Source organism: Salminus brasiliensis, chromosome 1 (genome assembly GCF_030463535.1).
Source record: "Salminus brasiliensis chromosome 1, fSalBra1.hap2, whole genome shotgun sequence".
Taxonomy (NCBI): domain Eukaryota; kingdom Metazoa; phylum Chordata; class Actinopteri; order Characiformes; family Bryconidae; genus Salminus; species Salminus brasiliensis.
Window position 1 is genome coordinate 84,052,868 of NC_132878.1, and position 15,315 is coordinate 84,068,182.

General features: G+C 38.4%; 1 protein-coding gene across 1 annotated transcript; it reads right to left on the minus strand.

Moving 5' to 3' along the window:
• Positions 1-1,902: 1,902 nt before the first annotated feature.
• On the minus strand, positions 1,903-13,272 carry eef1e1 (eukaryotic translation elongation factor 1 epsilon 1). The gene is made up of 4 exons (XM_072658622.1): positions 13,189-13,272; positions 11,234-11,431; positions 2,881-2,976; positions 1,903-2,515 (listed from the first exon to the last, which is right to left on the minus strand). The coding sequence occupies exons 1-4, from the start codon at positions 13,270-13,272 to the stop codon at positions 2,372-2,374; spliced, it is 522 nt and encodes a 173-aa protein (XP_072514723.1). The 3' UTR covers positions 1,903-2,371.
• Between the last annotated feature and the right edge of the window lie 2,043 nt (positions 13,273-15,315).

The window sequence follows — 15,315 nt, forward strand, 5'->3', positions numbered from 1 at the left end:
AATGTTTAGATACTCTTAACTTCCCCGAACAGGCTTAGAGAGGTATGCTGCTACCTTGCGGGGGTACCCCGGCTCTCTGCAGAGTCCCCTGCTGCCTCAAAAGTAAGAGAAACCCAAAGTGTCATCGCGCAGATGCTCCGGCGCCTGAGGCCCACTCCCTCCCAGAATTCGCTGCGGTCTGCAGCAATAGGTGGTTGGATGGTGATTGGACCCCTGCTGAGAGCTGAGGTCCCCCCAGATTCTTGTTGATGCCCTGGACCAATTGCACCTTGACCCCAACCCTTACAGGGGGTAAGGCAAATTAACAGTATTCCGACCACATGGAAGAAGAGAAGGGAGCCGTAGCTGCGACAAGCAGCCCGTTCCTGCTCACCTCCTGTGCTCACCTTCCAGCACAGGAGGAAAGGCCAGGCTAATTGGGCTTTCCCCAAGACACCTGCTGTGAACTTTAACTTTTTTAAAATGATCCAGAGCCTACCCTGCTAACGTAATTAGAGTTTTAATTCTGGATGAACCTTAAGGATACAGTTCTGGGCAAACTGCTTAAAAGTTTAAATGCATACTTCTGGTTAAGTCCTTCACCACATTTAAGGTCTCTTCTGTCACCATTAGAGCCTTGCAAAGCACTTTTCCAGGCAAGGACGATTTACAATTTATCCTTAGTGAGGTCAGTCAAATGTCATTGGTCCATTTTCCCTACATCTCAAATCAATGCAAAGCTTCTCTTAGATTATCCCAACAATTAAATGTGTTGGGGACAGAAATAAGCAGGGGAACAGAGGCTCCACTGTAGGGATATCCGTTATCTGGTCACAAGGCCTGTCCCGATGACTGCTTGATTTGTGTTCTTTCTCCAGTTTGCGCTTCTCTCAAACACATGTTGCTTTGTTCCGCTGGTTCTCTGCGTATACAGCGAACTGCGAAAGTAAAATTCATCGAATTCCACTGAAGGGGACGCATCAGCAACATGACAGCAGGGAGAACTCATGGAGGACACGGAAAGTTCTGCGATTTCCCTTTTTTCTTCCGTTTATTGGCACAAGACAAGTTTCTGTTGACATTAAATAACAAACTTCGGCTTGGGAGCAGCAGCCGTTTCATAAAGGAGGCTTACGAGAGAGGAAATACAATAAAAAGAACAGAGGGATGTTTGTCAGCATATGCACAGCAGATAGGTGAACGCGCAATGGGGCTGCTTTCCCCAAACTTTCATTACCAGAGGATTTTCCACCGCAAAGACTGTGGACAGGATGGCTCCAAACCAGCTTGGCCACATGGTGTGCGTTGCAGAAACTGGCTCAAATCTGATCAAGACGACATTTTTCAAATACACGCAAGCTCATAAACAATAAATCTCCCTTTGTATGAGAACCGCGTGCCCCTGAATTCCTCTTTTTCATTAATATCCAAGCATACAATTTCCTATGCAACAATGAGCTCAAAGGAAGCACCTAGTCTGGAAGGACTCAGGAGACTGTAATTGTGAAACCTTTACATTCACGACATAGCAAGCGCTTCCGCCAATGGTCGGATAGAGCTGAAAAAACTGCTGGAGTGTTGTGTCACAATAGGATTTTCCAGCCCAGGGCAGCAGCACAGGACTGTGGGTGAAATGACGTGTAGTGCGTGGTTGTCGCTGCCGGCAGCTGGCTAGTTGTGGAGGCTGCCTTGCTCGCTGCAGCTGGTAGCCTGCCCTCTGCCCAACAGCACAAACATGCCAAGCCGGGCTAACCGCTCCACGCTGCCCACACAACTACTGGTACTGCTGCTGAGAGGGAACGAGAGTGAGAGAAAGGAGCGGAAAACAAACGAGAGTCGGATAGAAGGAAATGGATTCGAAGGTCTAAATGGGTCTGAGCCTGTCTCAATCACTGCACATCCACCCGGTCTGGATGATCACAGCTCCCGTCCTTCTTCATCTTCTTGTGTTTGTATAAAAGGCATTCATTGATCGTTGCTAAAGCTAATTTAGTAATAAACAGTACCTACACAGTTCTGCCTTTCCGCTTCGCTCCTTGTGCAGCACATATTTGCCTTTTAATGTATAATGTAAATGTACTGTTGTAGTCTAGCTATTATAAATACTAACTTACCATGATCTCATACACGGGGGGGGGGGGGGGGTCCAAAAAAAAACCCCACACACATATCAATACATACACATACAGAAAACAAATGCACAAATCAGGCAGGCAGATTTGACACCAGTCCGTTTCCTCTTGCACCAAACATCTGAAATGCCCCTGGTGTTTCGCTCCAGAAAACCTAACTTGCAGAGGGGCAGTGCAGTGAAGGATAAGGGGTAAGAATGGAGACCCCCAGGCCCAGCCACAATTACCACGGTGCCTGGTATTAGAGGTGGGCGGGGGGGTCAGTGCTGGCCGCTGGGGTACACTCTGTTCCTGAGAACTACCACAGGGGGCAGGTGGTGACGCACTCCTGGATAGTGCTGGATGTGGTCAAACCACCGGGTCACGTTCAAATACTTCTCTTTCTCCTGAACCGCGAGCTCCATCTGAAGGAAGGGAAGAGATAAATATATGGTAAATTTTCTTCGGATAACCCCCCCCAAAAAAAAAAATTGCATTCCTATAAAACCAGGGAACAGTACAATGTTAGACTAGTAGAGAAAAGTGACTCATAACGCACTCTGTGTACCCAAGACTGGAGTAGAATGAATGATACTGGGCAGATTTTATCTGCCTCTAGTAGAGAAAAGTGTAGAGAATTTTGTCCGTGAATTAGTGATTGTGCTACCAATCAACTCCAGCAATTTCTTTCTCTGACCACTCTAACATTTATTCTCGCTTTTTCCTTTCTGGTAGCCCTCACAGCTCCAAAAACTTTCTTCTTAGCCCCTTATCAAAGGAAGGTACTTACAATGATGTAATGGATGCCGTAGTACATCAGAGCGTCTGCCAGAGTAAACCTGTTCCCAGCCAGATACACCTTATCCTCCAGGTAATGGTTAAGTTCCTGCAAGGCAACAACAGTAGAAATTACTTAAGTTTAGGGTTCACAACATTGGAAGAACCTGACATTGCAGTTTTCTTTGATATATACTGTGATATTTAAAAATACAGGAACTGTCACCAGATTTGGACAGAAGTCAACAATCCAGCATGTCATAGTACTCATAACGCACTCTGTGTACCCAAGACTGGAGTAGAATGAATGATACTGGGCAGATATTATCTGCCTCTAGTAGATCTGCCATGGAATATGAGAACAGTGCATTTTCCATGACAGGTCTACTAGAGGCAGATGAGAGAATTTTTCTTTTGCATCAAGCAACAAAGTTGACGTGAATGATTTTATTTGCCTTACGTGACCTTGTACATCCTGCGATTTGACTATTGTGCATGTGCACACTTTTCCTTAATGCATTCTCCCACTTGTTTATGAGACATGTAGCCTTACATTTACATGACCGTACATTTTCTGCTTAACCAAAATCCACTATAAGGACAAAAGTATCGGGACATCTGCTCATTTAGTGATTGTTTTGAAATCAAGGATAAAAAAAAATTAAATAAAAATAAAAAGTTTACTGCTTTTGTTGGAGTAACGCTCTCTCTACTGTAAAGCTTTCTGCTAGATTTTGGAGCCCTGATAGTGATTTTGGAGTGTGTTAGTGAGGTCAGGATGTTGATGATCACCACCCCACCCAATTCCCATCATCCCAAAAGTAAAATAAGTAATAAGTACCCTTGCATAGTTCTGTAGGTAGATTATTTGCATCATGTTAATTCAAATGTTACTGTAATGCCTTTTAAAGTGGTGCAAACAAACAAAAACAATAAATTATTATAACCTTCGGTTATGGAAGTGACTGTTCATAACAGAGCTACACTGATTAGGATTACGACAGCAATTGTCAATCCACATATGTAAATATGAACAGCCCTAAATCAAGTAAGACTGACCGGAGTGAAGCCTACTTAATATTACATAATGATAAAAAAGAAACCCACAAAAAAACCCATATTGGGAGAACATCTATTAAAACTTGAACCTCCTAGCATTCATTTGTGAACAAAAGAAACTTTCACAGAATAAAAACTTTCCACAGAATTTGGATGCGGACAGATGATACAATGCGAGGGTGGTGTGTGTGTGTGTGTGTGTGTGTGTGTTATGTATGTATATGTGCGTGCAGGTCTCATGGGACAGGACCATCTTTAGCACTTGTCTGCAGTACAGCTTAGCATCTTCAGGGCTAATGGAGTCAGTGAGTGTTCAGTGGGAATTTAGGCATGAAGAGGCAGCCGCTGCGCTCAGCTCCTTACCGAACAGTGCTGGCCCAAACACACACACACACATACACACGCTCTCCTGTCCAACGCTCGCCTGCTTGCCCTGCTCCCCTCCAGCTATACAGCCAGCCAGCCCTCCGCGCCTCCCCCTCTACCATCAGCTTCTCACCGATGTGCTTAAACATTAAAATGGAACACGGAGAGTGGAACATCAGTGCAAACCTTTAGGCTCCCAGCGCCGTCCGCTAAAGCTCGTGAAAAATCATTCTGTTGAAATGTCTTTGTGTGAACCCAATGGGTATCTCTCTCGCATCGACACTGACACTATGCAGTATTTGAAATTTAGGTCTAAATAAATTATTTCAATGAAAAATTGAACTGCTGTCTGTATCTAAATGCTTTCTTTGACAGCTATTCAATACACAGTAGGGATATATGTTAAATATATGTTCTGGGCAGAACATTTGCCAAGCAGAGACATCACCATGTACCAATTCGGTATCGTTATACATAATCATCCAACAAATATGAAAAATGATCACCCATACTGGTTTTAAGGAGTTATCATTTTTAATAATCATATTTAACCAAAATCTGTCCAAGTATAAAATAAAAGCATGAGATTAAAGCAAAGAAATCCCCAAGAACGTTCTTAAATGCAACTGTCTAACAAATGGAAAGTCTTAAGACACTAGTTGTGGTCTTATAAGGTCATTTGTAATATAGCCTTTCATGCTGCATTTTACAGCTTAAACAACACACATTTTTAAGTTTTTCATTATGCAGTTAAACAGCCACCAGATTAAAAAATAAATAAATAAATAAATAAAAAACAATAATTGGAAAATATAAGACCTGTTGTAAGACATTAGAAGCTATTACTTTCCTTTTATAAACTACTAACAGTACTTAAGGAACAATCCAAGAGGCGTACATCCTTAAATCTTACAGTCTAAGACGAGGGTAAAGTGAATGTAGTTAATAAAACATTTGAGAACATATTTTTGTTCTTAAGATTTTTTTCTTGAATGAAAATATTATTATATATTAAAGAATAATGATTTATTATCATTATGTATGATGTTAAGAAAAAAAGAAAAGAAAAAAGTACACCTAAGAAGAATTTCTTTCTGAACCCCTTAAACCCTTTTATTATATCGCCGTTTAGCTCACCAGATTTTGTGGAGCCCCACAGGGTTCTGTTTTAGGGCCTACAGAACTGATATAAAGGATGGCAGTATTGAATGCGGGCTTACTTACAGAGTTTAAAGAATGAAAACATTTTAGCAATCTGACTGATTATGTAACACCAGGCTAATTTAATTCTGTACTCTTTACTAGGTACTTTACTCACGGGTGTTTCCCTGAAGTCAAATACTGAATGGCAGAACATGAACCCACTGAATGAGTTCACTTCAAAAAGGCTTAATATTACTTCATGCAGAGGTTAGATCTGAATGAACTTCAGATTAGATATGGTGGTGTTCTGAACTTTACCAGCTTAGTTTATTACTGTAACAAAAGTGATCAAAGTAATTACAAGTAATGACTTTCAATCATTTATGATCATCTTCATAATAATACACAAGTCAATTTTAGGAATGAGCATGTAACTTAATATAATCAATTTATATAATTATAATCAATTCTAAATGCTTAGTAATGTATCAGCTTATTTATGGCCATTATAAACTGATGTGACGTAGCAGTTTGTGACAGGGACTAGTAGGCCTAGTAGGTAAATAGTATTCTAGTTATAGCTAACATTTGTTTGGGTTAAGCTGTTTGGGTATTCTTCTACTGTATTGATGTAAATATCTGAAAATTAAGTGAAAATTATGTATTCAATGTGTTTTAAAAATCTGAATCATTAAAAAAAAAAAAAAAAAAAAAAAAAAAAACCCTGAATCAAACAGAGTCATGGTGAAACTTGAGACGCGTCAAAATAACACCCTAAAGAATCGTTATTAAATCACTGTAAGACTGTAAAGATCAGAGATGCCTGCTGTGAAGTACAGCAAATAAAACTCCACTGAAGGCTAGCAGAGTCTTCATCTTTGATAAAACTATCCGCCGTTTTCTCTGGCAACATCATTTTTGCTATTCCTACATCCTGGCTCTTGGCTGTAGCCCCCCCCCCTGCCTGCTCTGTTCTCCGTGTTGTGATCTGCTGTCTCTGAGTCCTGCTGAACTGCTCAGACAGTGAGCAGCCCAGGGCACAGCACTGGCCCTTCGTTACTGTTTAAACTGACACTATTAAGCGCCGATCACCACAGCTCCATTCTGGACCAGCCAGATGTCAGTGAGGCGAGGGAGTCCGGCTGCCGGCGGTGACACTTTGTGCCGAGAGGAGTCCGTCCTGCCAAGTGTCTGTGTCATAAACATCGCCGCACGCTGTCCCGCACGCAGGCTTTTTAAGGGCTTCATCCATTCTGAACTGATTCTCAGGACAAACTGCCCCTTCCCTTACTCTCAGCATGTCAATTAAACCCTGATGAGTGACACTACAATCAAGAGTCTGTTTAGAGATGTTTACCTCTATATAGCCGTAACATCCTCAGGAAGATTATATGAGGAAAACAGATTCTGAACTAATTGTCATTAATAGAGGTCTAAAAAGTAATCAATCACAAATTATTAGAAATTATTCATTAAATTAATTATATATAAAGTAATCTTGTGATTATTTAAACTATTAAGTGAGAAACTGAGGTTGCTTTTTTTTACAACCCTTTACTCATTAAACACACACGTGTAAAAACAAGTGTATTAAACACATTAAGCTTGAGTCTTAAATTTAATTTTAAGAACTATTATTTACAAACCACTAATTATTCACTGTCTAATATAAATTTGATTATTTTAAAGTTGGATCCCACTGCTAAAATATGTAAACAACACAGAGCTCTCAGCACAGGGATCAATAGAAAACAGTAGGGATGAAACAATAAACCAATTTATTTATTTAGTTTTCCCTGACCAGTGCATTTACTATGCTTGTGTATGTATTAAGCAGCAAATAAAAACTGTAAAGAGATCAAAATTAAAATGAAATAAAAAATAAATAAATAAAATGAGTAGTAAATTAAAACAGTAATAAGCATTGCACTATTGAAAACACAATCAAAATAATAACTAAATATAAAAATCATTTCACAATATGCAATATTTATTGTGGAAAAAATTTAATAAATTGTCATACAAATACTCTTGATTTTTATTCAAAATTGCTGTACTCCGTTCAATTCAACCGCATTAAGCTCTTTTCAATGAACCATGCAGTTAATTTGTATTTTTAAGCACCGCCAATATCACAATAACAAAAAGCAACAATATAATAAGTCAATTTGTTCACTTCTACTATTTTAAAAACAAAAAAGCAACACATTTCACATCCATGCTGCTATAGGCTGCACCCCTAACTCATCCAGAATGCAGCGGCACGGGTCGTCTTCAATGTCCCTAAATTCAGCCATGTCTCTCCACTGCTGCGTTCTCTTCACTGGCTTCCTGTCGCTGCCCGCATCAGATTCAAAACCCTGACGCTGGCCTACAAAGCCAAAAACGCACCAGCTCCTTCATACTTAATGGCAATGGTCAAAAGCCGATCCGCACCTAGAGCCCTTCGAGCTTCAAGTACGGCTCGGCTCGACCCGCCATCCCTCAAAATCCACAGAAGACAAGCGTCCAGGCTTTTTTCTGTCCTGGCACCAAAGTGGTGGAACGAGCTTCCCCTGGGTGTCCGAACGGCCGAGTCGCTCGCCGTCTTCAAACGCAGACTGAAGACCCACCTCTTCCGAGAGTACTATGGTCACCTTATTGTCTTGTGTTTAGTAATGTCTAAGCTTAGAGGTATCCTTTGAATTATTAGTCTATTCTAACTAGCTAAAGTTTTTCTTGGGTAAATAGCAAAGCACTTTGTAAGTCGCTCTGGATAAGAGCGTCTGCTAAATGCCGTAAATGTAATGTAAATGTAGCCGACCTGCCTGTTTTTTTTTGTGTTTTTTTGAAAGGCAAGAGATATTAAGAGACAATCAACTTTAACACTAAAGCAGACAGCTAAATACAAGTTAATGTGTCATGCTGTAGTCTTAACATCTAAACGATACAGTGTGAGGAAGCTGAGCCCATCCTTGGCCACCTAGCCTCAGCTGGTCAGTGTAGATGAAGGGATGAAACTAACAGCAAGTGAACAACCAGCTAACTAGTGTAGCTGATTTAGCTGAGGCTATGAACTGCCACAAACTGGCACCAAACACTGAAATGACACAACGATACTGAATAAAATTTGGTAGCCTTCACTTGTGTTAGAATATGAACTTGTCTGTGTTCAGTAAAGCAGCTAATATAACTTATAAAATAGGTTTACATCTTGAAAGAACACACTTTTGAGCTCTAGCGTCAAAAGTGACTTAGTGCTAATAGCACCCCCTTGTGGAGAACGTTCTGAACATGGCTTCATAATGATCTCTCAATCGTTAAGCCGAATCCTCAAGGACAAAAGGTCATCATTATTAACAAATGACTAACACATTTTAATTGAGTAATCACAACAGTAATCCCAACAGTCATTTACTTCCTTTTAACTAAATTCATAATTGTGCTCTCTCTGGCTCCGGCTGCTGATGGCAGTCAGTGTGATCCAGGATTCAAACTACCGATCCTCAGATAATGGTGGCAGTGCCTTGACTTGGGGCCGCAAGACTGGACATTTTTATTATACAAGTATAATCTAATATATAATATAATTCTAGCATTGATTCTAATAATTCCAACATTATGACAAAACATACTATACAAGTATATATTTTTTTCCTGAAACAGATTACTGAAAGCTAATGGCTTTGATAGAAAACACCAGTTGAGCTTTTGAGCATGATTATAAAAACCTATTTAAAAAAGATTTCCTGAAGAGCAAAGATCCAAATCAAAGATTTTTTTACCTTTACACAAGAGTAAAAATATTCTGCTAAATCTATACACATAACAGATCAATTACAGTAAATATGCACAAATGTAGCATGCACAGTAATTAAGCATGATTTTTTTTTATTATAAACGTTGCATACTGTATGATGCAATTAATCAATGCCATTTTAACAGAAGTACGTGATGTGTCCTATTAAGTATGAGTTGTTATCAACTGACAGACTTTCAGCGAGAAATTATACAGAATGAATCTGATCTGTAGGGAGCATTTACCATACATACCCAAACAAAGAAGCGGAGATTCCCTCACAACTGTGTGCATCCTTGATTCTCCACGCAACAAGACTAACAAGACTTCTCTTAATATTTGAGAAATCGGACAAAGTAGTTTTAGAAAAGACAAAGAACCTAACTGTTGTGTTGCTACGGGCAATGTTTTGAAGCTTAAGGCCTACATAACTGGAAGGTTTCGGATATCAATAGATGATATATTTATTATTCAGCGGGTGCTCAAAAATGTGTAAACACACAAATAATATCACAAGCTCAGGAAATTATGGGACAGCACAAAGAGTGTTCCTTTTTCCCCTGTTTAAATGGCTTACATCAGTGGCTGTTAATCAGCGTGTACAGCGACACAAAATGTCAGTTAAATGCAAGCCTACAGCGGCATGCAAAGGTTTGGAAACCCAAACAGTTCTATTTAAACTTAACCAATCTACAGGACATCTTTCCAAAGAGGATCAGGCTTGTTTGGATGGTATTTTGACAACTTATGAACTGTAATTTTGTGGTAAAGACAAAGGAAATGTTTTTTTTTTCTATCTAATGACTCTTCCACAAGGGTCATATTTTACAGGTGGCGCTGGCGTCCTAAGGGTTTTTTGCAGTCAAACAGGGGTTCTTGGTCTACCAGACCTCTCCTCGACCTCCACCACTCCTGTTAACTGCCACTTCTTAATGACAGTACAAAGTAAAGAAATAGCTATCTCTTATTGCCTTCTTCTGCTTTGTCGGCATCAATTATGTCATCATATGTTGTTGATTGTTAGGGCACACGGTTTGAGGAATCATGGATGGTATTTCATAAAGCTTAGAAATCTGCAGGAACTGGCTTTTAACAATGATTGTGAACAAGCTGATTAAGACTTTGGTTACAGGCCCCTGAGAGCTTCCATCTTTTGGGGATGCCCTTTCCTGTTTTTCACTCCAGCACTATACTTTTTTCCAAGACAGACAAATGCTTGAGATTGGCAACACAACATCCAAGCTCAGTGACAAGCTGACTCAGTGAATAGTTTAGTGACACAACAAGCTGCATCTTGTAGAGTAAGAGGGGTTTAAGAGATAAGACACTGAATACTGACCGAGGCTGTCACTCACAATGTATAGAGCCAGGAGGGAAAGATTGATCTGCTATGTATCAGCCGAATTTCAGCCCCAACATGTGATCGGCCGTTAATTTACAGTTGGTCAGATCATATGATGCATATTTTGCACTGAAAGTTGCTGAAGCTTTGCGTGGAGTCACGGCACCCTGCGTTTTTTCCCATCTGACTCACACATTTGTAACATTTGTAGAAGTGACATGCCTCATGTAGAAAGCACAGTAAAGACTTAACACCACTAACAAATACCTCACTCAGCCCAGTACAGTAAGTATCAGAACACAGCAGAGCTACACAGTGCAGTTCTGCATGGGAATACATGAGCCCTCGCAACTAATGCTCCAACAGCTTAAATGTGGTTGATTTAAAAAATTCAAGTACATTTAATGTTAAGAGGCAGTGCACAGAAAATTAAAAAGTCCTGCATGATTATGCATTACCAAGTTTGCCTGGAAATCTGCATCAGTGATCGGACGACGGTAACGAATTGGTAAAAGACGTTTTGAACATTTCTCTCACTGTCCGTTGATCTTATGTAGCGTGTGAGCCTCATATGTGATCACTTGATAGAGTGCACATAGCTACATCTACATAGCAGCAGGTAACAAACCATAAGCATGCAGTGTGAGCACTGTAATGATGATGTATCCTTGTCATTACCTTGAGTATGACTTTGACCTCATCTTTAGAGCAGTTATCCAGACGGGTTACTCTATACTCCAGCCACTGCTGGACCATCGCTCTCTGCTCAGCAGTGTCCCCCAACAGCTCTGTCCTCTTGGCATCTCGGACCAGATGGGAGGCAATGGTCACCAGACCGACCAAAGCTGGGCCACTGTTGTTCTGGAGAACAGGGACCTAAAAGAGACAGAAAGAGCCTAATCACACATTTCTTTTATTTAAAAAATGTGACAAGACCAATGCCCTACCAACTGCATACGGGATTACAAAGAAATGTTTAAAAAAATACTACTACCATTAATATAACTGTAATAACTATTAGAATCATTAATATACCCATAGTAATCACTACTATTAATAGAACGCATTGCAATTATTGTTAGCACTATTCAAGTTAGAAGTACACTATTCACATCTTGATATAGCAAATAATATTAATTTCAATTTCTTCTCAATTTTCATTGTAATTTCAAACATACTGTACTGTGTCTGTACTTTTCACTATAAGCAGATATTCAGTTCCTCAAGCAAGTGACCAGGAGCTCAATTTCCACATTGCAATACTAAAGCTTAACACCTACAGCTGAGCAATATCACAATATTTTTATCACATTGTGATAATTATGTGATCGTGATACACAATACTGTAAGTGCTTAAGAAACACTGATCAACTTCAATGATTTCATTACAATCAGTGTAATTCGACTGGTTTAATTAGAAGAAGTGCAGCAAAATAACAATCACTGTACTCAGCACAGGAGAGTGTCTGAATAGCAGTTTTTAAGAATCCGTCGCTACTGATCTACTTTGTCTGTGACTACATGCATCATGAAAATGTCTTCAAATATCATAATAGTATTTTTACCATATTGCCCAGCCCTTTTAACAAAACACTCACAGATTTGTTACCACTGCAATGATGACTTTAACTGCTTTAACGCATTCTCAGGAGCGATGGAGCTCAATTCATTAATACCTAAAGGATGAGCTAGATCTGCATTTAAGATCCAGCACTAATCATCTAACATCAGTACTTCACCTTACTAATGCTCTTGAGCCTGAAAGCAAGCAAATTCTCATGCAAACAGGGCTCCAACATCTAGTGCAAAGACTTCCCAGAAGAACAGGGACTGTAACTGTAGCCAAGGGAAGTCTCTATAAATACATTTCAACAATAAATGCTGGATGAGCAAGAAATTGTTATTGTAAATTGTATTTGAACAATGCAAGGCCATAAAAACTTTTTTTATTGTTGAATTATTTTACTATATTTTTATATCTGTGTATAAGTACACTTTTGATTTTTATCTGCTATTTTATTGCAGTTTCTATGTCTTTTGCTGCTGTAATGTGTGACTTTCCCTGTAGGACTAATAAAGCTATGTACATATCATCTGTCTGTCTGGCCATTCATATAGCACTAGGACCCAGCTGATGTAATATTACGTTAAGACTATTGTACAGTGAAGGAGAAAACACAGTCCCAGTTTCATTAAGACACAAAAATCTCATCAAAATGTGTTATTTGTTACATAAATAAAATCTGTGCCTATTTAAGGCAGGTCTCTCATCAACCCAGTGCCACAAGCTGGTAATATAAGCTAGCTAACGTTAGTCATTCATTCATTCATTCATCGCACACCACATCTCCTAATGATACTAATTTTATCCCAGTAAACTCCCAACTCACAGAAAGCACCTCTGGCTGTAGATGGAGAACAAACAGTGATGTTAGTAACACATTATTCAGGCTGTCTTTCAGTAATCAGTGAGTCAGACAGCCTGTAGCTAAAGCTAACAGCATGTAGCTGCTGGCTGGAAGCATGTGCTGCTTAACTCTGACTTTACCACGAACCTACAAGCATTTACCCCTAAACCGTAAGACCCCCACACTGATACGACACACATAAGCTGGACGAATGTCCAAATTCACCTTCCGCTCTCCCTGAGTACTGTATTTGTTTGGCTTTTTCAAACCCAGACATTTCTCCAGCGAGGACAGCTCTCTCAACGCCATGTTGAAACAGAAAAGCCGCATGAGCGCAGCCGGTGATTGGTGGAGAGGTCTTAACCACGCCCACATCAGCGCCGACAAAGGGGTGACGCTGACAACGCCCACCTTAACGTATGACGCAAATGAGCCACTGATTGCATGAAACAAAAGAAAGAATATTAAATAGTGGAGTAAAATATTGTTATTGTTATTGTTATTGTTAATAATAATAATAATAATAACAAAAATGATGATAGTAATAATAACAACAATAATAATAGTGATAATACTGTAATAGCAATAAGGTATAAACATATTAATAAAATGAAAAGTGTTTATAGTTATTAATAATAATAATAATAATAATAATAATAACAATAATAATAATAATAATAATAATAACACAATTCATATTATTAATATGATTATAACTTATTATTATTATTTATATAAATGGTTGTTTTTATTTACATGTTTCTTTATTATTATTATTATTATTATTAATAAAGAAACATGTAAATAACAACAAAAAATTATATAAATAATAATAATAAGTTATAATCATATTAATAATATGAATTGTGTTATTATTGTTGTTATTATTAATCATAATAATAATAACAAAAATGATTATAATAATAATAACAACAATAATAATAGTAATAATACTATAATAGCAATAAGGTATAAAACATATTAATAAAATGAATAGTGTTTATAGTTAATAATAATAATAATAATAATAATAATAATAATCATAATCATAATAATAATAATAATAATCATAATAATAATAGGTGTCAGTGAATACCTTCTCTGACACCTATTCACAAATTAAGTAGATATCAATCATGCAGGCATTAAAGTTTTCCTACAATCATGCATGACTTGCTGGTAGCAGATTTTTTACTGGTTTGCAGGACTTGCTCTGTGCTGGTCAAGAGCTGCATATATACTGTATTTGGTATAAAAACTTTCCAATTTTAAATATTGATTGACTTTACATCTTGATCATTTTAAACACTGCTCAGATGTCTATTATATAAATTGTTTAAAGGTAGTATACAAATTGCTATTACCCTGATTCACTTTAAAGAAACACTCAATTGTATTGTATTGTTTTATTAATTGTGTATTAATTCCCAAAGTTTACTGTATTACTTATCTGTCTCTTTATATGCCCTGTGTCCATCAGTGTCCTCGTTACTTAATGGGCCCTCTGGGTTCAATAAGGTAAAAATCTAATGGAATATCCTGGAGTGTCAATTAAAACAATAAATAAATAAATACATGTTCAGTAAGTGAGTAGCACCTTACTGGCAACTACATACAGGACAGGAATTACGAATTAGCTTTGACAATACGATGCATGAGAGCAAGCCTGCACAAAACCTACACAAACATATGCAAATAGAACATATGTGTCAATAATGTGTCCCATGTGACACCATTTCAATAGCAGTATAGTGATGTACTAGCTATTTTAAGTAGTACTGAAGTAGATGAAAGAGGCTGTAGATGCAGAGACCCTGTTTTCTGGTTGTGTCATGATTATATCTGGATAGAGCTTACCAACATACAAATGGTCACTATCAGACAACACCCTGAAGCTCACCAAAGGCACTTTTTTTGACTTTCACTGAAAGTTAGGAAGCATTTTATCCTCTCCTGTAAAGCTGCGATGTAATGCAGGTTTACATGCACCCAAGTCGCATTTAAAGATTGTTTAAACCACTTCAGGAGTTAACCGGATGGTATACATCCATCTCTAAAAAGCCATCTCTACATCCATTTAATCAGACATTGCCATGTATTCTTCAGATAAAACAGGTACTGGGCGATCTATTCCTAGCAGTGCTAACTGGGAAATCTAGGCCATGTTCTTGTGCAGACATTAAATATAGGGTCTAGAAAACACAACTACAAATATAATAAAATAATGTGAGTTGCTTGTATATGGTGTAACCACTGTGCAATGGCCTTTAACAGTAATTGGCACAGAAATGACCACAAAGGATGTGAATGAAGACAGATGTAGAGTATGGCAGTAGCAGCATGTAAAATTGA

What these genes read in the sequence shown, in the direction of transcription:
- eef1e1 (XM_072658622.1), bottom strand. Translation starts at nt 13,272, where the DNA reads ATGGCGTTGAGAGAGCTGTCCTCGCTGGAGAAATGTCTGGGTTTGAAA. An exon ending in GTACTCAGGGAGAGCGGAAG is followed by an intron (nt 11,432 to 13,188) that starts GTGAATTTGGAC and finishes TGTCTCTTTTAG; the next exon opens with GTCCCTGTTCTCCAGAACAA. An exon ending in ACGGCATCCATTACATCATT is followed by an intron (nt 2,516 to 2,880) that starts GTAAGTACCTTC and finishes CCCTTCCTTCAG; the next exon opens with ATGGAGCTCGCGGTTCAGGA.